We start from the raw sequence: 26,920 nt of genomic DNA on the forward strand, positions 1-26,920 counted from the left end.
CAGAATTGACTTTGTCCAATATCCATCTACCCTGTGAAATAGGCGGTAAAGGCTGATATTTGCCTACCTGCTAAAATACAGTTCATGTGCATGGGCATGTTAATATTGTTCTGTGGAAAAGATAAAACCGCAGAAATCATGGTGTAACAGCTCTGTAATTGAATAGTATTTTGATAAGAGTAATGATGCATTTTATCTGGCAGTTCAGCTCTGTGAAGTTACCTCAGAATAGTGCTAGCGACTTAGTGGGGTCTAGGAGCATGCTCACTGTGGATGGAATGTTCTGAATATTAAGGCATAAACCTTGTCAAGTTCTGTTCCCAGAGCTAAAAATTAGATCACCTCTGGGTGAATTATCATGGGGGTAAGCAAAGGGCTTATTCGTCTGCCAAAATTCAAGCACCTGCCCCAAAAGAGGGTTGGGATTTCACAAGTGCCTGTGTGAGTTAGAAAAGTCCAACTAACTTTCAACAGGACTTCTGCTCCTAGGCCAGATACTGTTGAAAATTCTCCCCCCAGGCACAGAGCTGTTTAAAATATGAGCCGATATTTTTTGCATTATTACAACTACCTATCTGTCCTTTACCAGGTCCTCAGAAATAGCTGAACTGCCTTTACTCAAACTGAACAAAATATTCTGAAGCCAACATCTAGCATGGAAAACTGCAGCCTACATGGGTGGTAGGCAAAGTTATTTTAAACAGCAGAAAACGGGTTCATAATGATATGTTAGGCGACAATAATACAGGTATAACTATTGCTCCATCTATACTTATGCACACTTACGAACATTTGAACTTTGCTTTGCATTTCTGTGGACATCACTTTATAGATCACAGAATGAGAAGTCTGTTCCTAGGTTTAAAGGCAGATATGAGGAATTTAGCCCTGACCTCTGAGGAGGTGGGGCACAGAAAGGAATTTGGCTACAAGGGAGGTTTGAAGAACCTTCCTTGCCTGATCCCTTCAGGTGGTAAAAGCAGAACATGGCCAAGAACTGCTTTTCAGGGAGACTGCTCTGCTGTGTTTTTCTGTCTCAGTTCTATAGATGCCATTGACTTAGTATGTGCTGCTTCTGTGCAAATAAAATTACACTTCAGTTCTGCTCTGTTATGAGCCTCTTACATTTTGTGCAACACCAGTTACTTAGATAGCATTACACAGATTGCATGTATTAGTATAATGTGTATGGGATTACACAAAGAATTATGCACTGATCTTCTCTGAAGAAGCAAAATGCTTTGACTTCACGGAGGACTGCAACACATACTAAATATGTAAGGAAAATGGTTTGTTTAAAAAAAGAGATGTAAACAACTGTGGAACTTAAAAGTTTCTGTCTTTCACCAACCAATGCTGATCAAAACAATTATATAGATGTGTGTGTGTATTTCCTCATCCACCTTGTGTGTCTCATTTACTTTTTTTTAACATTTGGAGATCAGTCTTTAATAAAGCACACACTTCAGATTATTATCAAGTATTTATAAACATCCAAGGTAAGTATTAGTGTGTTGCAAACTAGAAAAGTGCCCTCATTACAGGGGAATCCGTTGAAAGATTTTCTTTGGTGTCATAGAATCACAGGGCTGGAAGAGACCTCAGGAGGTCATCGAGTCCAGCCCCCTGCCCAAGGCAGGACCAACCCCAACTCAATCATCCCAGCCAGGGCTTTGTCAAGCCAAGACTTAAAAACCTCTAGGGATGGAGATTCCACCACCTCCTTAGGTAACCCATTGCGGTATTTCACCACCCTCCTAGTGAAATAATTTTTCCTAATATCCAACCTAGACCTCCCCCACTGTAACTTGAGACCATTGCTCCTTGTTCTGCCATCCATCACTAGGAAGAACAGCCTCTCTCGATCCTCTTTGGAACCTCCCTTCAGGAAGTTGAAGGCTGCTATCAAATCCCCCCTCACTCTCTTCTCTTCTGCAGACTGACTAAGCCCAAATCCCTCAGCCTCTCCTTGTAGGTCAAGTGCTCAAGCCCCCTAATCATTTTGGTTGCCTTTCACCAAAATGGGACCCTTCACTACTGGGACCCTCTCCAGTGCGTCCACATCCTTTCTGTAGTGGGGGGGCTCAGAATTGGACACAGATGTGGCCTCACTAGTGCCGAATAAAGGGGAATAATCACTTCTTTAGATCTGCTGGCAGTGCTCCTCCTAATGCAACCTAATATGCCATTAGCCTTCTTGGCTTCAAGGGCACACTGTTGACTCATATTCAGCTTCTCATCCACTGTAATCCCCAGGTCCTTTTCTGCTGAACTCCTTCCTAGCCAGTCGGTCCCCAGCCTGTAATAATGCTTTGGATTCTTCCATCCCAAGTACAGGACTCTGCACTTGTCCTTGTTGAACCTCATCAGATTACTTTTGGCCCAATCCTCTAATCTATCTAGGTCACTCTGGACCCTATCTCTGCCCTACAACGTATCTACCTCACCCCCTAGCTTAGTGTCATATGAAAACTTGCTGAGGGTGCAATCCGTCCCCTAATCCAGGTCATTTATGAAGATGTTGAATAAAACTGGCCCTAAAACTGATCCTTGGGGCACTGCACTTGAAACCAGCAGCCAGCCAGCCAGCCAGACATTGAGCCACTGATCACTACCCATTGGGCCTGACAATTTAGCCAGCTTTCTATCCACCTTACAGTCCAATCCATCTTTCCTTAACTTGTTGGCAAGAATATTGTGGGAGACCGTATCAAAAGATTTGCTAAAGTAAAGATATATAACATCCACTGACTTCCCCATATCCATAGAGCCAGTTACCTCATCATAGAAGCTAATCAGATTGGTCAGGCACAACTTGCCCTTGGTGAATCCATGTTGACTATTCCTGATCACATTCCCCTCTTCCCAGTGCTTCAAAATGGATTTCTTGAGGATCTCCTCCATGATTTTTCCGGGGACTTAAGTAAGGCTGACTGGTCTGTAGTTCCCTGGATTGTCCTTCTTTTCTTTAGCACCTCAATAGAATATATTCAAAAGTAAATGCAGCATCCAGTATATATTGACAATTACATTTGTAAAGAAAGAGAATAAAATTGTCTGATTCCTCGTCAGTGGGGGGGTTTTCTGTGTAACATTGATATTGTTGTAAGTCCCAGAACTACACCATGTGTATCCATATGAGGATTCTGTCTGAATCTCATTCTTACAGATTGTTGATGAGAGGGAATTCTTTGAGATCATGCCCTCTTATGCCAGGAACATCGTTGTTGGATTTGCAAGGATGAATGGAAGAACTGTTGGAATAGTGGGTAATCAACCCAAAGTGGCATCAGGTAGGAGCAAGCGGTCTGCTGCTGTATATCTGCTTAAGGGTGTTTGTAAGGTGGCTACTGGTTGTGTTTTATTAAACACATTGTGAGGACGTATGATAACTTGGTGTACTATGAGTGTTTAAAGGTTGGGTCTATGATTCGTTTTCCCCTAAAAGTTTAATAGTGGAATGTCTCCAGGTTCTGTGCTAGGGGTAGCATTTTATGTGACAATGATCTGGAAAAGAGAGGTAAACAGTGATGTGGCAGAATTTGCAGATCATGAGCCTAAATAATGTTATGTCAAGATTAGTAAAGCCCATGAAAAACTTCAGTGGGATGAGCAACATAGTACAATGGCAGATAAAATTCTATGTTGAGCAATGTAAGATGATTTGTATGGTCTGAAATAAAAATTGTTTTCAACTGGTACCACTCAGAAAAAGACACGATGGGTTTTTTGGGTCAGCTCAGTGAAAAGCTTTGCTCAGTGCACAGCTAATAATAATAATAATTAATAATAAAAAATAATAAATAGAGGACACTACTGGAAAAAATTCTAAATTTCTACTATAAATTAGTAGTCCTCATCAGATGGAATATGGTGTTTGGATTTCTAGCCCAACAGACACAGCTGAAAGAGAGAGAGGATTCCTAGGCAGGCAGCAAGAAAGACTAGGGACATGGAAAACCTGCCATCTGAACTGTTTAATTTGGCAAAATGACAAATCTGAGGGATATGAAAAAGGTAAATGAAATAAACAGTATGGAGAGGGCACTTCTACTCACCTCCTTGTTTGTTTATTTTAAGAAAAGATATTTGGTGAAATCAGTAGCCAGCAACTTGAAATCTGATAAATGTAGTGCTTTTTCACATAACACACAACAAGCCTGTGGAGCTTAATGCCATTATATCCATGTATGATTAACGGAGATCAAGAGCTTAACAGACTTGAGACATTTTGTTGGATAATAAGCACATCTGGAGTTACCATAGTAAGGGTTCTTTTTAAAAGATGAAAAAATGTGCGAAGTCTATATATCCTTGTGTTCTTCTTCGAGTGGTCCCCGTGGGTGCTCCACTCTAGGTGTCGGGCTCGTTCCAGCGCCGCTGATCGGAGGCTTTTTGTAGCTGTAGTCGGCCGGACCGCGCATGCGTGGCAGGTTCCGCGCGCCGTTTTTCCAGTCACGCGGTCCGGCCCCTTCGCCAGTTCCTTTCAACCATCCTAGGTTGCTGACGGAGATCTGAGTCTCTCCTCAGAGGCAGCTCCTTTCAATAGAAAAGTTAAAAATTTTCATTCGTTTTCCTCAGGTTATGGTTAGCGTTAGGTAGTTAGTTATTTGTTTAAAAAAAAATTGAAAGTTTGACATAGTTAGTTAAGGCTACTGTTATTTCTAGTTTTCTCTACTGTTTGAACCCAGGAAATTCAAAATGCCCGGTTCACCGGGTTTTAAGAAATGTTCTTTGTGCAAAGACCCCATGCCGGCGTCCGACGGCCACGGCTTGGGGGAGTCCCATGTGCCGAGCAAATATGCTCACTCTTCCAAATTAACGGCCAGGGCACGTAGGGACAGGGACATGAGGCTGAAGCTCATCCTATTTGATAAGGCTCTGCAGCCTTCTGAAATGCCTCAAGGAGATCCCTCTATGGAGCGCAAGAGGAGGTCTTCACCGCAGAGCGGGTGGACTCAAAAGAAGGGGAAAAAAGTCTCCCCGGCGCGATCCCTGACCGCGGCCCCTCTATCTAAAATCAGTGATGGTGACCAGCCAGGTACCTCCGGAACAGGTTATCAACCCGCGAAACAAAAATCGCACAGGCATAAGTCTGTGGGACGTTCCTCTTCCGTGCCGGTGCCGTCGACCACTGTTAAGGCGGGGAAGAAATCGGCACCGCCGACTCAAGGGCAGCAGCCTATGAGAGTGCCTGACCCTACAACCTCGGCACCGACAGTGCAGAAACACGGAAGACACGATACGGCATCGCTTCAACAAGCGGCACCGACAGAGCAGGCGGCACCGGGGCACCGAACGCCCACGGCACCTGATACAGCGCCGAGTGGCAGTCACACTACAGTGCCGGGAGTGGCACTGCAAATTATGAAGAAAGCGAGCACGGCACCAGCGGACCATGGCAGCTCGGTTCCGCCTAAGGCACCGGTAGGAGAGTTAGCCTCCCCAGCTTCATCGGCGCGGCACTCCCCAATACTGGTCTTAGATGATGAGGATCAGGTCTCCAGGCATTCCTCCGTCGATGAGCCCTGCGCCATGCCTTCGGCCGTACCTTCAAAAGCTCAAAGGAAGTCGGCTCCTAGAAGAGGGTCTCCATCTCCATCACCGATTTTTTCGGCACTGTCTCCCTCCCCTCCGCGATACCATTCTCCAAGGGGCCTCGTTATCATCGCAGCTCGCGTTCTCCGCACCGCCACTCGAGGCCTCACTAAACTTATGTTTACAGGCACCCCATACCACATTTTGGGATGCATACTTCTAGGTCTCGCTCACCAACTCGTTCACCCTCGAGGTCTTATGGCAGCAGATACAGCACTGCCTATTCATCCAGGAGACCATCTCCCGATGGCTCCTATCGCACAACCATTGGTTTGCAGCCCTCGACTTGCAAGACGCGTATTTTCACATTACAATCCACCGGGCGCACAGATGCTTTCTGCGCTTCGTGATAAACAACGACCATTTCCAATACAGGGTCCTCCCCTTTGGTTTGGCGGCAGCTCCCAGAGTTTTCTCAAAGACTCTAGCGGTAGTTGTGGCATATCTACGGTGCCAGCACGTCCTCATATTCCCTTATTTAGACGATTGCCTCATAAAGGCCCCAACGCATCAAGAGACCATGTGGATGATCTCGTTAGTCAGAAACACGTTCGATTCTCTCGGCTTGATAATAAATGAACAGAAGTCGACCATTGCTCCGACACAAAACATAAAGTTCATCAGCGCAGTCCTAGATTCTATCACGGCAAGGGCATACTTACCTCTAGACAGGTTCCAAGCGATACAGGAACTAGTAAAGGTACTCGACATAGCTCCAACTGTGTCCATACATACGTGTCTGCGCCTTCTGGGCCACATGGCATCCACCACCTTCGTGTTTCCTCATGCAAGACTTCACTTCAGAGATCTTCAACACTGGTTAGGAAGGGTATACTTACCACAAAAACACAGCATTCACAAGACGGTCACTGTGCCGCCTCATGTTCGCGACTCCCTGCGTTGGTGGAAATGCACAGGAAACATCCTTTCCGGAGTCCCATTCTGTCGTCCTCAGCCTTCTGTGCTTATAACGACAGATGCATCTCTCATAGGCTGGGGTGCACATATGGGCAACGATCGTGTTCAGGGCAAATGGTCCTCCATAGAGAAGACTTATCACATCAATCTCTTGGAGTTACGCGCCATTTTCCTAGCATGCAAGCATTTTCTCCCATGCATACGGCACACCACCGTCAGGATATTCACAGACAATGTGGCAGCAATGTACTATGTAAACTGACGGGGGTGCCAGATCTTGTTCCCTCTGTGTGGAAGCAATACGGTTGTGGAACTGGTGCATAAAGAACGGCGCAACCATCACAGCGTCGTACTTACCTGGCATCAGCAATGTCATTGCAGACTCGTTGAGCAGACGATTCCCGGTAGATCACGAGTGGGAGATAAGATCAGATGTTCTACATTGCATCTTTCGCAGGTGGGGTATGCCGAGAGTAGACCTATTTGCCACAGCGCAGAATGCCAAGTGTCCCCAGTTCTGTTCCAGAGCGGGGATGGGGAGCGGATCTCTGGGTGACGCTCTTCTCACCACTTGGCGCGGATTGCTTCTCTATGCATTTCCCCCGACAGTCCTAGTGGCCAGGACTCTCGAGAAAATAATGCTCAAACGGGCGACAGTCATCTTGATAGCTCCGGCATGGCCAAGACAGCCGTGATACCCACTCTTGCACAGTATGTCGTTATGCCCACCATGGACACTACCTCTTCGTCCAGACCTGTTATCACAGCAGAACGGAGCTCTCCTGCATCCCAGACTCGATTCACTTCACCTCACAGCATGGCTGATAACTGGTTCAAACATGATGAGCACCTTTGCTCACAACGAGTCAAGACAATTTTGATGAGTAGTAGGAAAGATTCCACTTGGAGAACTTAAAGTGGCGCAGATTTGCTCAATGGTTTCAAATTCAAAACGTGGAACCCCTTGTTTCTCCTTTGCAGCAGATCCTAGATTACGTCCTGCAGCTTCAAGACTCTGGTCTCTCCTTGTCTACTCTGAAAGTTCATTTAGCAGCAATCAGTGCCTTTCATGAGCCACTGCAGGGTTCCTCAATTTTTCCCATCAAACTACAAAAAGGTTTTTAAAGGGTCTAATGAACCTGCATCCACCTCACAGACCCCCTCCATCAGCCTGGAGCCTGGATTTGGTACTGCACACAATAGTGCACCCCCCCTTTGAGCCTTTGGCATCAATATCACTGCGAATGTTAACAATGAAAGTTGTATTCCTATTGGCGATTACCTCGGCACGCAGAGTCAGCGAGCTAGGAGCGTTAATGGCAAGTCCTCCTTACACATCCTTTTTAAAGGACACAGTGATATTGCGCCTGCATCCGGCGTTCATTCCCACGGTCAATACCTCTTTTCATATCAATGAGCCTATAGTTTTAACTGCCTTCTATCCCAAGCCACATTCTTCTCCATCAGAGGCCTTGTTTCACACGCTCGACGTGCAACGAGCTCTCTCCTTTTACATAGAAAGAACCCGCTCATGAAGACGTACGGACAGGCTGCTTGTGTCCATAGCGCAGCGTTCCAAAGGCAATCCTATTTCGAGTCAACGTATAGCTAGACTGATTACCGATTGCATCTCGACATGCCATTCACTCAAAGGAAGGCCTCTCGTTTCTCAACCTATTGTTCATTCCACTAGAGCGGTGGCCACCTCCACCGCCTTTGCCCGAGGCGTCCCTCTCAGCGACATTTTCCGGGCAGCCACCTGGTCCTCTAGCACTTCTTTCATTCATCATTATGCTGCAGTGCGGCGTTGGGCCCCGGACGCAGCAGTAGCGTCCGCGGTTCTAGCCTCTGCACAAAATCATTGACCCGGTGCGCATCTTGACTACTGCTTTGTAGTCACCTAGAGTGGAGCACCCACGGGGACCACTCAAAGAAGGGGAAGTTACTCACCTGGTGTAGTAACGATCGTTCTTCAAGATGTGTCCCCGTGGGTGCTCCACGTCCCGCCCTCCTCCCCGCTCCGGGTCTGTCTCCTTATCTCGTTACAGATTCCGGACGGTGACAGGAACTGGCGAAGGGGCCGGACCGCGTGACTGGAGAAACGGTGCGTGGAACCTGCTGCGCATGCGCGGTCTGGCCGACTACAGCTACGAAAAGCCTCCGATCAGCCCGACACCTAGAGTGGAGCACCCACAGGGACACATCTCGAAGAATAATCCTTACTACACCAGGTGAGTAACTTCCCCTTTCAGGGTATAAATTTATCTGTAACTAACATAAGTATTAGCCCTTATTTCCCTTGCATGTTTCTCTGCAGTCTCTAGTACTAGCCCTAGGTTGCTGTTACTGGATTAGATAAACCTCTATCAGAGCTGGTAGGGGAATTCTGTTATTTTGAAGGGAGTTTTGTTGCTTTTCTTAAATGATGTTGTTTCTATGTGGCAAATTACATTTTTGAGAAAATCAAATGGTCATATGATGACTTTTGATCGTTTTTCTCAAGGGCAACTTGATCAAATACAAACATTTGCCAAGTTAAATTGTTAACCGTCATATGAGTACCTGAAAAAATTAGCAGGTTTTTCTGCTGGCTTCCTTTCGATTCGGTGGTTTTAATTTTGGCAAAGATGTCTAAATGCTCAAGACTGTTTGTTTCCATTTGGATACCAGTTTAGTATAAATTAAATATAATAAAATATGTATATTTTAATTGTTTTCTGACATGGAAAAAGAAGGAAAAACTTCTTCAGTGTTTTAATAAGTAGTAAGGACATAATGGGAGAGCTGCTCTTAGGAAAAACCTAGCATAAAGTGATCACCAGTTGATGCAATTTAAATTAAATGGAAGGATCATTAAAACAAGGTCACTATGTTTTTTTATTTCAAAAGGCCAGACTTTGGGAGATTAAGGGAATTAGGAAAAGTCAGCTGTACTGAAGAGCTCAAGGTCTTAAATGTGGAGGAGCCTTGGAATTTCTTCAAATCAACTATACAAAAGCTGCCTGAAATTTTCACCAAGAAAGAGGGAAAAAACTTCGAGGGAAAGGCTCCAGGCTCAGCTGAATGAATAACTACTTAAAAAAGGTTATTAAGAGTTGGCAGAGAGTCTGTAAGGAATGCAAAAAGGGGCTGATCAGCAAAGAAAGCTACATCACAAGGGGGTTAGAAAATGTGAGAATAAAGTGAGAAGTGCTAAAAGTCAAGCTGAATTATCTTTTGCTCAGGAAATATAAAATAAATTAGTTTCTTAGTTATATAAATAGAGAATAAAGAAGGTTGAGGTTGGGCCACTATGCAGTGTGAACAGGAAGAAGATAACTAGAACCTACATGAATCCTTTGCCTCAGTTTTCAGTAACTATGATGATGTGCATGAATGCAATATGTCTGATGGAAATGTGTGTTTAAAAATGGAAATAACATCTGATGTGGAAGAAAAATTTAGAGGTTAATGCACTCAAATTGAGGTGGGGGGACTACATAAACTTCCATCCTATAATACTGAAACAACTGGAACATAAGATTGCTGATTCAGTACTAATAATTTTTAATAAATCAGTTATCTGAGGGTAGTGTCATCTGACTGGAGAAAAGCTAGTGTCATACTTCTATTTAAGAAAGGGAAGAAAAGTGATCTGACAATTTCAGGCGTGTAAGTCTGACCTCAGTGATATACAAGGTTTTAGAGCAAATAGTGAAGAAAGTAATAATAAATTCTTACAACTCCAGTATCCCAAAATAGCTGCAGTGTATAGACATACCCAGAGTGACTAAGAGCATGAATATGAAGCTGTGAAAAAGGTAAATGTGCCTCTTATGATATATCAGATGAGGCATTTCTAGAGATAGAGACATATTAATGCCTTGTTAAAAGGCACAGATCAGACCTCATCTGTGTACAACTGTACTCACCCATATTCAAGAAAGATAAATTTAAAGTGGAATAGATGCAGAGAAGAGCTATTAGGGTGATTAGGGTAACAAAAGGTCTGTCTTCTTAGAGAATAGAAAAGCTTGACTTGTTAAGTCTAGTAAAAACAAAAGCTGAAAGGGCATATGATTGCTCTCTATAAACACAATAGAGGGGTAAATGCCAGGGAAGGTGAAGAGCTATGTAAGCTAATGAGCAATGTTCCCACAAGAATAAATGGATATCAACTGGCCAGAACAAATTCAGACTGGAAATTAGAAGGTTTCTAGCCAGAACCTCACTTTTTCTCATGGAACAGCCTCTCAACAGGAGTTGTGCAGGCCAACTACTTACTTAGCTTTGAGAGAGAACTGGACAAATGTATGTGCAGTTGTATGACTGAGTGGCATGTGCAGTGGAGGTTAAGGCTTAATTATAGGGTAATTTCTGATTTATATTTTATGTGTCTAAAGCTCAAACTTCAGCTGGTCACCTGCAAAAGTCAGGAAAGGCTCCCATGTTAGTGAATCCTGGGAGATTTTTATCTCCCTTCTGTGATATACTAGCAGTGACAAGACAGGACAATGGGACACTACATGGAGTGAGGCTCTCAGGTGGTATCTAGAATCCCTCTGTCAGGTGCTTAGCTCTGGCTGGTTCTTGCTCACATGCCCAGGATCTAACTCATCCCCATATGTGGGGTGAGGAAGGAATTTTCCTCCAGGTCAGATTGACAATGACCTTGGGAGAGTTTCACCTTCCTCTCCAGCATGTGGGCACAGCACACTTACCAGAATTATCTGGATATAAGTAATGGGCCACTTCACCTGGAATGGTCTCCTTAGCCTATAATGAGGACTGCTAAACTATCAGTTCAGTATTGTATTTAGCTGTGACACTGAGTACTGGTCGCAGACCTGAAGATGAGCTCTGTATAGGTCGAAAGCTTGTCTCATCATCAGAAGTTAGTGCAATAAAAGATATTACCTCACCCACCTGGTGTTGCTAACACCCTGGGACTGACATGGCTACAACACTGCAGATATCTGAGGCTTTGTACGTTATAGAGAAATACTATGTAATGCTTACAGATAAAATACATGTCATACTCTTAGTGCTAAAACAATGCAGTCTCGTAACATGCAATAATATCCCATAACATTCAAAGCACCTAAGTCTCTCTGACTACCAGTTGGACTTAGGCACCTGGAATGTTTTTTATTTTTTTTATCCATGACCTTGAAGTGAAATGAGGGGGAAACATCACTAAGTAGACAAAAAATAGCCCGCCACAACTGAAAATACAGAAACAGGAGTAATTTGGATACAAGGTAATACAGCCAAACGAGCCAGCGAGATCCTGATACTATCCTGAATGCAATATCTGAAGGTTACAATTTATTAGAACAGTTGTAAAACCCCATGACATATAGTGTCCTCTCTGTTTCTGAACGTTATTAGGGTGTTTGGACATAAATTCTTCTGTGAAGGGAGCCCGCTTTGTTCGATTCTGTGATGCTTTCAACATTCCTCTGATCACTTTTGTGGATGTTCCTGGATTTCTGCCAGGTAGGCCCTCCATGTTTGTAACACGGTGTGATTTGGGGTGGGGAGGACAGTTGGTTATGGATAGTTAATACAGTTTCTCTTTGTTTCTTTTTTTGTTTTGATCTAAAGTCATGTTTGTCAGGCTCAGCCATAGGGAGCAGGATGTGCCCATCCCCCTGCAAGTGCCAGAGCAGTTGAAAGCCATCATGCTGGGCCCAGCCAAAGATGGGCTGCTTCCTTGCCATTGCCAGCACCCCAGAAATCCTGCCCTCATTGCAGCTAGAGCAGAAGTTGTTCACACTTCACTTGCTCTGTTTCCATATTATTTTGAGAATGCAGGTACCTCCAAAAGGGTTCAGTGATAGTGTTGCTGCTCTGAGAGGGATAGTACATGAAAAGGTGCAGCTGAGAGCAAACCCACTGCATCACCTACTAGTTCTTCTGGGGAGAAAGGGGCAGTGCCTCTTTTGGAGTAGCCAGTGTCCCATGGAGTGCTAAGGGGGAAACTTCTGGGGTGGGAATTCCTGGCTGACCACCTGTGTCAGAACAGCTGTGTTGTCTGATTCCAGCAGTTCTGTTCCTCAGAGCCCTGATCAAGGTGAGCCTTTCACTCTCTTTCCCCTTTGGGGAGAGGCCCCTTCCCCTGCTGCATACTGTTACCTGGGGATGTGCAGGCTCTTTGAGCTTCAAGCAGTATGTCTCTTGCCTGGAGGCCTCCTGGCCAGCAATAGGCATTCCTGTCATATCTTTTGCTTGGGAGCATCTTGTGTCCCACAGAAGTGCTCTGCACTGCTTTAAGGGCAGGGCAAAAAGAAATCGGGAGCTAACCCTGAGACTCCTAATGACAGGGTTTTTCCTCCAACTAGCCTGAGATCTGGCTCAGAAGACACCTCCCCCCTCAACTACCGAATTCAGTGCTGAGCAGTCAGTGCCCACTTAACCACAGCACTTTTACCTTGGTCTACCTGAGATACAGAGAATATTCATAGCAAATGGAGTAATTTCCACAGAAAGACTCCATCTAAAACAGGCAGAAGACAATTGGTCCCTGCAGAAGACAATTTCTGTAGAGACATTGCATTCCACCCTGGGTATGGTTAAGGCTCCAGACATGCTTAGTATTGCTTCTGTACCCAAGTCTCCAGGCTCAGCAGAGAAAAAGGGCTGCAAGCGTAACTCCATACTGAAACCTTCAGTGCAGCGTAAGCAGGACACTGCATCATTGAAATAGTCCACCTCACAGAGGATGGTAGCCACGGCCTTTTCTTCACCATCTACATCCCAGTTGGCCACAGTTTCAGGAAGATGTTATGGTCTCCATGGCCCCTTAGGCACCCTCATTGTTACTGTCTACTTTCATCAGCGTGGACTCACCTGGAAAGCATATATCCTCAATACAGACAAAAGAACAGAGCCCTGCTCTTCAAACCCACCCAGTACTGCAAGAATTCAGATTCTCAAGAGCACTGTTTGTTTTGCAGGAGTGTGCATCTCCCTTGTTAGTTGGTACTAATTGGCTATTGGTACCGAGACAAGCATGGTCACCAAGGTGGGACCTTTCCCCTGGTGCCACTTGACTACCCAACACTTTCAGGGTGCTGAGGCTCCCCCTCTTAAAAACAAGGAATTTTCCTTCAAAGTGAATGTTTCGAGGCAGTGCTCCCCAGCACATCAAACAAGGAATTTCCATCCTGACGCTCTGGTGACAAGAAGGGGGGAGTTCCACCAAAAATAGGCTGCAGAATCCCATCCAAGTGACTGTCACCCCAGTGCGTTTCAGACCTCTCCATAGTGGGATCATCAGCAACTTTCCCAGGCCCCTAGACTCTTCTGTGGGGAATGTGGACGAGATGCTTCCCTGCTCCAGCTCCTCCTCCTTTATGACCGTAGGCACAAAAACCCTGTGAAGACCAGGAGCCTAGGGCAGCTAAGGAGATTATCCCCTGCGATAGGGTGCGAATCACTGTTCTGGCGCTTTCTGCCAGCTGCCATGGGAATTCGCTCTCCTTGCTAGGGTGCCCGCCTTGGTGGTGCCTCACTGCTGTCAGCTACTGAATCTGCTCTGCCTCCACTGCAGCCCTTCCAATATGCCAGGGGTCACTGCTGCTCTCAGCCCCTTTCTAATTGGCTGTCTCTGGTGCAACCTCCCTAGGGCTGCTTTTAACCCCTTTTCTGCCAGTGAGAGGCAGCCACCTCATCACACTCCCCAAACAAATATTTCTTAATTTTCCCTAATGAAGGGGTTATGCCTCCCCTAATGTCTGCAGCTGATGAGTTCAGACATTTCCAAAAGTTAATGAAGTGCATTGCAGATTCCCTTAAAAGTCCAGCATAAGCGCCTAAGCATCCTCCCGTGATCTCTCTCTACCCGAGTTGCTCTGCCTGTGAATGAGGCCCTGTAGGATCTGGCAAAGTCCATCTGGCAGACTTCTCTGATGAGTCTGCAGACGTGTGAATGAGCCAGTAAGAAATATTACATCCCCGTTAAGGAAAAAGTTGAGATTCCAGCGGAAGAGACCACCTGTTCCCTCGGCACCGACTCCTGAGCCATCATCATCATCCAAGTGTCTGTTTCTGCAGGTTGGTTGAGGACCCGGAACCATCTCACTACACTGAGCTGTATACACACCTCTCCTTCCACCCTTCAGAAGTCACCTCTGCTTGTCTTTCCACAGGGGAGAGAATCACATTGGACAAATGGGTGCTGGAGATTATAAGACCTGGGTACAGTATCCATTTCATTTTTCTCCAGTATACCACCCCCATCTTGTTTCTCTTCTGGGACCCCTCTCATAAGCACTTGTTAAAGCAAAAGGTTGATTTGCTTCTGTGAATGGGAGCTGTGGATCTATTTTCTATTAAGCGCAGAGGGAAAAGATTTTATTCCAACTACTTCCTGGTCCCAAAAAAGAATGGAGGGTGGAGATTGATCTTAAATGTAAAAGTTCTAAACAACTTTGCCAAGTCTCAGGCATTCAGGATGGTGTCTCTTGCAGCTGTATTTCCATCATTAGAACCACAGGATTGATTCCTCAAACTTCCGGGGAGCCCAGGACCTCAGAGTGATGGAGGGAAATTCTTTGCTTGCCTATTAATCTCATTTCTAAGAAAGGGTATAGCAGCAAATCCTCCCTTAACTTTGTGGGAAGGTGTGTAGTTAGGGAACAGATTTTTATAGATCGTTTTCACTGTAACTCACCTGCTGCTGACTCTGAATGATGGCTTTGAACTGTCCTTGAAGCTAAACTGAAAAACCATACCCTTCTCAGAGTCGTATGGTTCCAAAAAAGTGAAATTAGTAGATAGTTTGGGGTCTTGTGCTATTCTCAGCTGAATCAAAATTTGCCTCCAAATGGGACTCTTTTGACAGTATTTGTATGGTATCGCAATGCCATATAGCTGCTGTTCCCTGTAGTATATATTCATTGCAGTTCTCCATCTGAGCTTTCCTCACCCTATTGTCCAGTATGGAGCTGTGGAGAACACTGCTGTCCAGTAAACACAGCTGGTGGTGTTAGCTGACCTGCTGGCAGCATCTGGAGACCCCTTCACAGGTGAATGATTTTTTTTTTTATAACTTTGCTAAAGTGGTTTTTTGGTTCTCATAATTTTTAGGCACAGCTCAGGAGTATGGTGGAATCATACGTCATGGTGCAAAACTACTGTTTGCCTTTGCAGAAGCAACTGTGCCCAAAATTACTATTATCACCAGAAAGGTAAGGTGGTATCATTTCTTGGAGTTCACAAGTACTCTTGTTCTGCTAGAAGGAATGTTATTCATAGACAACTTTCTTCTGGAATCCTGTTCTCTCTTGCTTCTTCTCTCATAATGGTTCTTTTTTCAATTTTCATGCAGCTTTTGTTTCTACTTGCTTGTCAGAATATTGCTACAACCCCTCCATGCCCTTTGACACTAAGCTTCTTCAGTATTCTGTCACTCTCACCTTCATTTCCTCTCTTGGATCTCTTGCAGACAAGCCTGTGTCTCCTCCATGTCACTAAACTTCTCTCGCTAAGGTCATAAATGACCTAACTCTGGCCAGATCCAGGCTTACCATACTCTGATCTTTTTGTCGCTTTAAACAGTTGAGACCTGGAGCTGTGGTGAGTCTGTGTTCTCCGCTTTCTTTCTCTGCTGCTCTGTCATCACCCCTAGGCCTTGAACTTCATCATTGTCCCTCAGAGCTCTGTCCTCGGTGCCCTTTTCTTCTCCCTTCTATTCCTAGCCATGTATTCTTTCTGTTAGACACTGCACTGATAGGAGCTTTGTAAATGCAAAGTCTCCATACCTTACAGTCTCTCGTGGATTAAGGTACCATTTTCTTGCTCTTCTTTCTTTCTGTGTTCAGCCTCACCTCTTCAGCTACTTATTAGAGAGACTCTTCTGTCGCAGCATGGCAAAAACTGTACTTTTTAGTTTTCTCCATTTCTCCCTGTGTTCTCTATTGTTATAAAAAATCCTCTTTCTTCTAAGTGTGCCACCTTGATATCATTTTGACTCTACCCTTTCGCATAATACTTTCCTGCTGCTGCTGCTTCCTGTTAATCTCTCCCTATTCTCTGTCCGTATCGCTGAGATCCTGCTCCTTTTTCCTCTTCAGATACTCATTTTGGGAGATGCATGCCCTGACTGAAGTGTCCCAGAATGTTCAGAGCTGCACAACTATGAGAGAGTGTGAAGTGTTAAAAATCACAACTGTTCCCTCTGTGTGTGTGCCATCACAAGTGGTCTTGGGACCCCAACCTTTCCTTTTTCTTGTGCAGTTGTGCTTTTTAAAAGAAACTTGGTGTATGTTTCTTGTAGTTCACCATTAGTAGTTAAAAAAAAGTTTGGTTGACTGGCTCCTGATTATTTGTAATAGCAGACGAAGTGAAAGGGCCAGTCTTCAAATTGTGGGCCTCATGGAGTAAAAATGAGTTATTTCTCATGCACTGACACTGTTACATAGGAGCCTCTTTTGCCTGTGCAACATTTACTTTTAGAATAAGGAATAGCTTTAGCTGAAGGGTGCGCAGTAATTTTTGACGGGGCGACACCAAGATTTTGGAAAGTGGTCAAGGGCCGCACTCTTCCAGGATATTAATGGAGGAATTCCAGGGTCTGTAATGGAGGTTGGGTGCAGAAGGGAGCTGGGAGGAACGGATTGGGGTGCAGGAGGGTGAATGAGGTCTGTGAGGGAGTTTGGGTGAAGGAAGCAGTTGTGACCTAGGGCAGGGGACTGGGGTGCAGGATTTTGGGATGTGACCTAGGGTAGGAGGAAATTGTGATCTGGGGCATGGGATTGGGGTGCCAGATCTGGGAGGAAATATGGGTGCAGGAGGGAGCAGAGGGTTTGGGTATGTGGAGGTGGGGCAGAGGGTTGGGGTGCGAGAGGAGCTGGGGTGCCAGAAGCAGGCTCTGGCTGGGAGGTGCTTACCAGGAGAAATCTTAGGCAGATTGCTGCAGGCTGCTCCATGTGGCTGCGCTCCAGGCATGAGGAGGAGGAGTTGAGGAGGAAGGGAAATGGCTTCCTACATTGTCCCTTCTCCCAGCAAAAATTCTCAGCTCCTATTGGCTAGAAACTAAGAGATTGGCCAATGGGAGATAAGAGATTTTGCCTGGGGGGTAGGGAGGGACAGCATGAGAAGTCTCCCTCTTCCTTCCCCAGCCGTCTGAAATGGAGAACAATTGAAGTCTGACCTGTTCTCTGCCTCAGGGATTCTGTTGAGGCAGCTGCGTGCCAGATCCGGCCCACAGGCAGCCTCTTGCCCACCCCTGCTTTAGCTGCTGACCCTGTGGAAATTGCATTGCAAGACTGAGACCTCTTAAGTCCAGCACCCACTGCACAATCTGAATAATTGGCTGCGGGAATACCAAGAGGCCATGGAAGTACTGTTTGTTCTGCAGGGAAGTTCCTTCAAAAAAGACAGATCAAGAAAAACATAAGAAGATGATTGATCTCTCAGATCACTTCTTTGCAGCAGTGTGCAGATTCTGCGTCCAACTGGCTCTTGAATCATGAGATCTAAACCACTCAGGTCTACTCTTAACAGGTCTGTGAGAATGAGTCTACAGGAGAAAAAAACAACTTTGAGCACCTGGGGAGAAAAAGTACATTTCACAAGGACAGCTACTAACCCATGATGAAGCAGAAGAGTTGCCAAAAAGGACTGCCTCAAAAAAGTATATAGGAACCAGGAAGCCCACCAAATAATCAGTGGGATGAGTGGATGATAGAGGTGCTCAAGGAGCACTCAAGGAAGATAGGGCCATTCTGGAGATGCTAAATACAGGCAGTCCCCGAGTTACGCGGATCCGACTTACGTCGGATCCGCAGTTACGAATGGGGCACTTCCTCTCCCTGGTCTCCAGCAGACCAGGAAGAGGAAGCAAAGCAGCGGAACGCGCAGCCAGCTGACAGCCCAGACGCGTCTGGGCTGTCAGCTGGCTGCGCGTTCTGCTGCTCTGCTCTGCTCCGCTCCGCTCTGCTCCCCCTCCCCCTGGTCTGCAGACCATTGGAGGGAGGGGGAAGCAGAGCGGAGCACGCGGCCAGCTGACAGCCCAGACGCGTCTGGGCTGTCAGCTGGCTGCGCGTTCCGCCGCTTTGCTTCCTCTTCCTGGTCTGCTGGAGACCAGGGAGAGGAAGTGCCCCGTTCGTAACTGCGGATCCGACCCGGGGGGGGGGGGGGCAGAGCAGAGCGGAGCACGCGGCCAGCTGACAGCCCAGACGCGTCTGGGCTGTCAGCTGGCCGCGCGTTCCTCTGCTCTGCTCTGCTCCCCCTCCCCCTGGTCTGCAGACCTGGGGGACGGGGAGCAAAGCAGAGCAAAGCCACGGAGCCCGAGGGCAGCAGGATAGCCACGGCACGTCTGGGCTGTCCCGCTGCCCCCGTGCTCCGCGGCTTTGCTCCAGACGCCTGTGGTACAGCAGCTGGGGCGCTGCCGGTTGGTCCCGTAGCGCCGCTCTGGGCGCCACTGGACCAACCCAGCAGCACCCCAGCTGCTCTGCCCCAGGTGTCCCCAAGTCAGCAGCTGCTGAAAATGACCAGTGGCTGACTACAGGAAGCCCCTGCCCCGGGCTTCCTGGAATCAGCCGCTGATCAGTTTCAGCAGCAGCTGACTTGGGGATGCATGGGGTTCTTAAGTTGAATCTGTATGTCAGTCAGAACTGGCGTCCAGATTCAGCCACTGTTGAAACTGATCAGTTTCAGCAGCGGCTGAATCTGGACGCCAGTTCCGACTTACATACAGATTCAACTTAAGAACAAACCTACAGTCCCTATCTTGTACATAACCCAGGGACTGCCTGTAAATTCTTTGCATCGCTTTTCACTGGATAGGGTATGAGGGAGATTCCCAAACTTTAGCCATTCTTTCAATAAAGGAAACAAATTGATATGTTAAATAGTAATAAGCCACCAGGACTACATAGTATTCCTCTAAGTGTTCTGAAGGAATTCAGATATGAAATTGCAGAACTACTGTCCCCGAGGGTGCTCCACTATAGGTGTCAGGCTCGTCCCGGCACCGTAGGTCGGAGACTCATCAGCCACGGTTCAGTCAGATCATGCATGCGTGGCAGCGTCGCGTGCCCTTTGCGCCGTTTGTGAGTCTGCACGCGGTCTGGCTCCCGCCAGTTCCTCCTAACCGTTCACGGTCGCAGGCGGAGCGAACCCCTTCTCCTCAGTCTGACTGAAAAAAAATCTGTAAAATGTATAAATACTTAGTTGTTAGTTATAGTTTGTCAGCAGTTATATAGTTTTATTCTCAGAGTTCGTCATTTTAAAAGAAATTATATATCCTTCGTTACTTTGTGTGTGTGTGTGTGTGTGTGTGTGTGTGTGTGTGTGTGTGTGTGTGTGTGTGTATATATATATATAGTGTCATTTTATCTTCAAAGTTTTGGTTCTTACTTTAAATCACTCGAAATGCCGGGGTCCCCCAGTTTCAAAAAATGCACAACATGCCGTAATGCAATGGTAGTATCGGACGGGCACTCAACCTACATTAAGTGCTTGGGCAAGGGTCATATCCTTCAGAAATGCCCGCACTGTTCCAAGCTGGTGGCTCGGGCCAGGTGTGATTGTGAGATGTGATTGAAAATGCTCTTATTCAATAAGGCGTTGCAGTCCACTGAGAGCGAGTGGTCCAGATCTCCAGCGTCCCCAGGAACACCAACAGGCAAAAAGTCATCTCCCCGACACTCATCCTCGGCTCAGAGAAGTGCGGGTGATAAGCCGGAGACATCCGGATCGGCCGTTGGCTGTCATGCTCAAAGGCATAAGACAAGACACAGCATATCAGAGCAGAGTCCGACCCTACATAGGGAATTGGTACTGGCACTGGCCACAATTCCAAGAGCTGACTCAGCACCAGCGCCGACAAAGCAGAAGACAGCGGCACCAATCAGGGCAGCACCGGCATCACAACCGGCATCAGAACCGACCACAGCACCGGTGCTGACACCAGCAATAAAACCAACATGGAGTCGGGCAGTACTGAGCACTCCGGTATCACCCATGGCACCGTCACCGAGTGCCTCATCGACAGCAAGCTCGGCACCAATCACCATTGCAGCACCGAGACCAACGGCACCGAGCTCACTCGATACACCAGCACCGCAAACAACAGTGCTGCTTTCACCTGCATCTTCGGCACCGGTACAAGATGTACCAGAGCACCGTAGACAACCTTCTCCAGCACCGGGGAAAGCCAAGCATAAGTCTAGGAGGATAATTACACCCTCTCCTAGCCCGGAACTGGCTGTCTTCTCTCCACAGCCTCATTCGCCAGCCTCCGGTTTCTCGATGCCATCACTGCATGAGAGCTGCGCCACATTAACTAGCCAGCAACACAGGCACTCACCATGATATTCACCATCACCACAGCGATACTGCAGGCACTCACACTCCCCAACGTACACGAGGAATAGATCTCACTCACCTAGATGACCCACACGATCATCGTGTTCCAGATATTGTCAAGTGACTCGAAGAAGGTACTCACTTGAGTATTCCCCAAGGAGGTATTACTGCCACCGATATCATCGACATCGTGACTACCACCATTGACACCGCTATTTGTTAGACCACTCTTGTTCTACATCCCCTCATTACCATCAGTGGCGTTCACATAGCAGTGTCAGATTACCAACACCTCCTCAACCACCCACAAGATCACCTACTCCCTCAGGAGAGGCACCTGTTCCAGTACAACAACCAGAGGCAGAAGAGATACCGACGTCGGAATGCACCCAATTCCAGGTGAAGTCCCCGACTGATCAGTCTTCTTCCTCTCCGGACAATGCGGTCTTTCCTGGTGATTCTTCCCACACAGATGATATTTGGCAATTCCATGACCTGTGTAAGAGAGTGGCGGAGACACAAGAAATGCAGCTAGGTGAAGTACAACAGAAGCAACACCATTTCCTGAAGAATCTGCAACCATTGCAAAAGTCTAGATAGGCGTTACAGTTAGACAATGCAATCTTGGAAATTGCAAACAAAATTTGCCAGACACCAGCTTGCTACCACGCCACACATAAGAGGGAGGACAAAAAGTATTTTGTTCCCTCTAAAGGGATGGAATTCTTATTCACGCACCTGCAACCTAATTCGTTTGTTGTTGATGCTGCTCAACAAAGAGCCAAGACCCCGCAATACAAAAATGTCGCCTCCGATAAAGAGGCTAAACATTTAGACCTCTTCAGAAGGAAAGTTTATTTGTCCGCCACGCTAACCCTGAGAATGGCGAATTATGCTGCCCTCCTCTCCAATAATAACTTTGATAATTACACAAAGTTAGTGACACTCCTAGAACACTTACCTGAGGACAAGCATCAGATATTAAAATCAGTAGTCTAGGAGAGCTATACTGCCTTACAAATTTCCGTCGACATCGCAGACACAGCGACTCATACCACAGCAACATCTGTGGTAATGCGAAGATCTTCTTGGCTCCAGATGGCTTCGGTGCCCAAGGAACTACAAGCAAAGGTAGAGGGTTTGCTGTTCGACAGGCAGAGTCTGTTTGCCGAAAAGACTGAGGCAAGGATTCGAGGACGACTCTGAGGACTCTCAGCATGTACATGCCACCGTACCACCACAAACTTTACACACCGTATTATAAGCAAAGGCCTTTTTCATACTCCATACCCAGATACAGGGAGTATGAACCACAACAGCAGGGGAAACCATGCCAACAGAAACATCGTCCTCAGATGGGTAGGACGCCCAACCCTCAATAACAGGCTGCCAGTTTTATGGTCTGGTCAAGGGACTGTAGACTATTCCCCTGAAATGTCACCCGGAATCACAGAAGCTGTTTCACCATCGTCTACGACCATACCAACACAGGTGGTTTGCTATCACCACCGACCATTGGGTCCAAGAGCTAATAACATCCGGCTAGATGATACCACTTCTTTCTCTTCCCCCTACTTCTCCCCCATCCCTGTCCCTCTTCAGGGACCCGTCTCATGAGGCCCTCCTAATGCAGGAGGCTTTACACCTTACACGTATTGAGGCCATGGAGAGAGTGCCTGAACAATTTCAGGGCAACGGATTTTATTCTCATTACTTTCTCACCGAGAGAAAATTAGGGGGATGGAGGCCTATCCTGGACCTTTGACAGCTCAATCGATACCTACAAGATGGTGACATTAGCTTCTATCATTCCAGCGCTCAACACTGGAGATTGGTTTATGTCCCTTGACGTGCAGGATGCTTATTTCCATGTTGACGATATATCCAGCACACAGACACTTCCTCAGATTTGTCATATGCAAATCTTTCAATACAGAGTCCTTCCATTCAGCCTATTGTCGGTGCCCAGAGTCTTCTCGAAGACACTATCGGTAGTCGCCATGTATCTCCACCGCCAAGATAATCATGATATTTCTATACCTGGACGATCGCTTAATCAAGGCACCTACTTACGATCATGCACTACGGGCCACCGAGATCACGAGAAAGTTATTCACAGCTCTGGGCCTCGTGAGCAGTGTCCCGAAATCCTCCTTCACACTGCAAAGGTCTCTTGAGTTCATCGGGGCATGATTAGATTCTACAACAGCAAGGGCCCATCTTCCTCTGGACAGATTCCACAAAATACAAAGCCTCGTGCACTCTTTCCATCAGCCCCAAAGTCCTCATACTTACCTGCTTGCAACTCATGGGGCATATGGCAGCCACAACTTACGTGGTGCAACACATGAGGTTGCATCTCAGATGCCTCCAACATTGGATAGCATCAATATATTGCCCAGGCAACCAGGACGTTCACAGGCTACTGGCGGCACCCCCACTAGTGCAACACTCCCTGACATGGGCTGTGTCTAGACTGCATCCCTCTGCCGACAGAGAGATGCAAATCAAGCCCTTTGGAAGTGCAAATGAGCCCGGGATTTAAATGTATCGGTCTTCATTTGCATACTCATGTTTCGATGCTGTGCCGATCAGCCTCAGTGTCGAAAGTGAAAGTAAAGTGTAGCCACGGCTCTGCTGACAGTGGAGAGCTTTCTTGGCAGCTCCTGTACTCCAACCTTTTATCCAAACCACATGCCTCTTGCCATGAAGCCTGACTACATACCTTGGACGTGCGTAGAGTGTTGGCTTTCTACCTTGAGAGAACACGTCCCTTCCAATAGTCACAATGGCTGTTGCTATGAATGGACGGATGAACGAACTAAAGGCCAACCTTTAATGTTGCAGCTTATTTCTAAACTAAATGTGAAATGCATCGCACGATGCTACTCATTAAGCAATAAGCCCATACCAACCTCAAAGAAAGCTCACTTCACTAGAGCGATGGCCACGTCAACGGCCTTCCTCAAAGGAGTCCCATTACAGGATTTCCACCGTGTGACAACCTGGTCCTCGGACATAACATTTGCAAAACATATCGACGTTCTTGTTCGTGACTCAGTACTGGCCTCCACAGTGCTCTCCATAGCACAAACATCATAATTCCGATCCCACCTCCGTAGACCAGGTTACTGCTCTGTACTCACCTAGAGTGGAGCACCCACAGGGACACTACCCGAAGAAGTAGTAGTAGTTACTCACCTTGTGCAGTAACAACAGTTCTTCGAGGTGTGTCCCCCCCAGGGGTGCTCCACGACCTGCCCTCCGCCTCGCTTCGGAGCCTCTTCTTTATGTCTTTCAGGAGTGACTCGATTAGGAGGAATTGGTGGGAGCCAGACCACACGCAGACTCACAAAAGGTGCGAAGGGCACGTGATGCTGCCACACATGCGCGGTCCGGCTGAACCATGGCTGATGAGTCTCTGACTTGCGGCACTGGGATGAGCCCAACGCCTAAAGTGGAGCACCCCCACGGGGGGGACACCTCAAAGAACCATCGTTACTGAACAAGGTTAGTAACTTCCTCGTGTGGTTTGTAACCTATCATTTAAATCAGCATCTATACGAGATGATAGTAAGGATAGCTAATGTGAAACCAGTTTTTTTTAAAAGGTGCCAGAGGTAATCCTAGCAATTGCAGGCCAGTAAGCCTGATTTCAGTATCATGCAAGTTGGCTGAAACTATAGTAAAGAACAGAATTATCAGACATGTAGATAAAATGGAAAAGATATAAAGAAGGGTAGCAAAAATGATTAAAGGTATGGAATAGTTTCCATATGAGAAGAGATTAAAAAGTCTATTACTTTTCTGTTTAGAAAAGGAGATGACTAAGGGGTGATACGATAAATGTCTATAAAATCACGAATGCTGTGAAGAAAGTGAATATGGAAGTGTTATTTACCTCTTCACATAACACAAGAAGCAGGGGTCACCCAATGAAATTAATAGGCAGCAGATTTAAATCAAACAAAATAAAGTACTTTTTCACACAGTGCACGATCGACATGTGAAACTCTAGGGGATGTTGTGAAAGCCAAAAATATAGCTGGGTTCAAAAAAGCATGAGGTTAGTTCATGGAAGGTAAGTCCATTAAGTACTATTATCAACTGGTCAGAATGTATCCCATGGTCTGGGTGTCCCCAGTCTCTGTTTGCAAGCAGCTGGGAGTAGATGACAGGATGGATCCACTTGTTTATCTGTTCTGTTCATTCTCTCGGAAACACCTAGCATTGATTGCTGCTTGAAGTGGGATGCTAGGCTATATGGACCATTGATCTGATCTAGTGTGGCCATTCTTATGTTCTTATTAGTTCCTGCAAATTATATGCTCTTCTTAGTTGCTGCAAATTCAGTTTTGTGGCTTGGCAGCACATTAGTTTCAGATAAATTTCAGAACTCTTAAGATGATAACGTTTGGTGTCTCCTTTTTATATTCAGCATTGATTACATTGGTGATAGCAGTAATATAATAATAAAGATGCTAAAATTGAAGGTCTTGATTCTGCTCTAAGTGACTCTTTGATAGAACCATAAAGATGAGGCTAGTATCAACTGAATTCTAAACAGGTTCAGTTTTCTTTTCTTCTTCTGGTACAGTTTTGCTCAGAAGTACCATTCCCATGTCATTTTCAGAAAGTCATTTTCAGAATATCTTTGAGTCGAGATCAGCAGGTATGTATTATGGCACTACTGTACTTTCAATACATTAACCCTTTCATGACAAGGAAGGGAAAGGCTTTTGTGATAGACACATGTTTATAAAAAGCATATACTAAAAGAAGTTAATGTTCATGTCATTGAGTTTAGCCACCTCTATTGTTCCAATTTACTTTAATGCTTTTGTTAGATAGAGGTCAGCTTTGGCACAGCCTTCCTGTGAAGTTTGCAGCAAAATGCTGAGCAGTTGCTGTCAAAATGGATCAACGTGGGCTCTTGTCAGTGCATCCTTGTCTCTGGAATGGCAATACTTGCAGAAGGGATTTAATGTGTTGCTGTTGGTGCACTTGTTGGATATCAATGACTTTCTGTCTCTTCCAGGCTTATGGGGGTGCGTATGATGTGATGAGTTCGAAGCATTTACGAGGAGATGTTAATTACGCGTGGCCTACAGCAGAGGTTGCAGTAATGGGTGCAAAGGTAAATGGGGGCTGTTTCACTTCTAACTTCTAGCAGCCATAGCTATCTCTGAAGAATCACTCAAGAAGCTTGCTGGGATGAAGACAGCTATGATTTTTCTCTCATGTAACTTGCTAGTTTTTCCTGTGGTGCTTTCAGGTATTAAATCCTGTGCCTTAAAAAAGAGCCTTTTTCATGATGGATTAATTATTGCAGCCCAGTTTCAGGGCATGTTTGTATGTCTTTCTAGGGTGCTGTCCAGATCATTTTCAGAGGAAAAGAGACAGATGCCGAGGCAGAATATGTGAATAAGTTTGCAAATCCCTTTCCTGCAGCTGTGAGAGGTACCTGAGACTTTGTTTTTTGAGTTCCTTTCTTAAATTCCTTGGTTGAAGTCCTTTGAAAGTCACATTTCACTTGTGTGGTCTGTGGACACAAGCTAACACTTTGATCAAATATTCAGTTATTCACACAAGGCATTGTAAAGATAAGGGATACAGAAATAAAAGTGGCACTAATCATGGTTTGAAAATTATTAAAACACTTTTTTTGCCCAATTCCAGCCACAAAACAATCTGAAGGGCTTCTAACACAATTTTTTTTGAGGTATTGGTTAGATGTAAGACACAGGGCCATGTCTGAGGTGCTGATAAGCATATTAAAAATGTTCTAAATGTAAGAAACATTTCAAAACCTGTACAATTTCCACAGTATTTTAGAGTGCTCCAGCAGTTGGGGTGGAGTTCAATGAGGTATGCTGGTCAACTTTAGGAGAAACCAGACTTTGGCCTCAACTTCAGTTTCCCCACCAGACACTACTTCTCCCAGGTGGCAGTCCCGTTTCTCAGTCGAAGCCATCATCTGCCTACTCTGTTGATCAGTATATTCATTTGTACCACGTTGTCATCTTATCAGGAGTACATACAGCCTGATAGCATGCACATAATGAATAGTATATAATACATTAATACAACATGATTTGGTAGATAA

The 26,920-nt window shown here is 45.9% G+C and overlaps 1 protein-coding gene across 1 annotated transcript in view; it reads left to right on the forward strand.

Annotated features, from left to right (window-relative positions):
- The window catches only part of PCCB (propionyl-CoA carboxylase subunit beta), a 75,709-nt gene that overhangs the window by 40,376 nt on the left and 8,413 nt on the right, over positions 1-26,920 (forward strand). Inside the window, exons 10-14 of the mRNA XM_075937379.2 lie at positions 3,170-3,293; positions 11,887-11,994; positions 15,589-15,689; positions 25,853-25,951; positions 26,181-26,274. Coding sequence (XP_075793494.1) covers positions 3,170-3,293; positions 11,887-11,994; positions 15,589-15,689; positions 25,853-25,951; positions 26,181-26,274 — 526 coding nt within the window. The remainder of the gene's footprint in view (positions 1-3,169; positions 3,294-11,886; positions 11,995-15,588; positions 15,690-25,852; positions 25,952-26,180; positions 26,275-26,920) is intronic.

Source organism: Pelodiscus sinensis, chromosome 10 (genome assembly GCF_052426305.1).
Source record: "Pelodiscus sinensis isolate ZL-2025 chromosome 10, ASM5242630v1, whole genome shotgun sequence".
NCBI classification, from domain to species: domain Eukaryota; kingdom Metazoa; phylum Chordata; order Testudines; family Trionychidae; genus Pelodiscus; species Pelodiscus sinensis.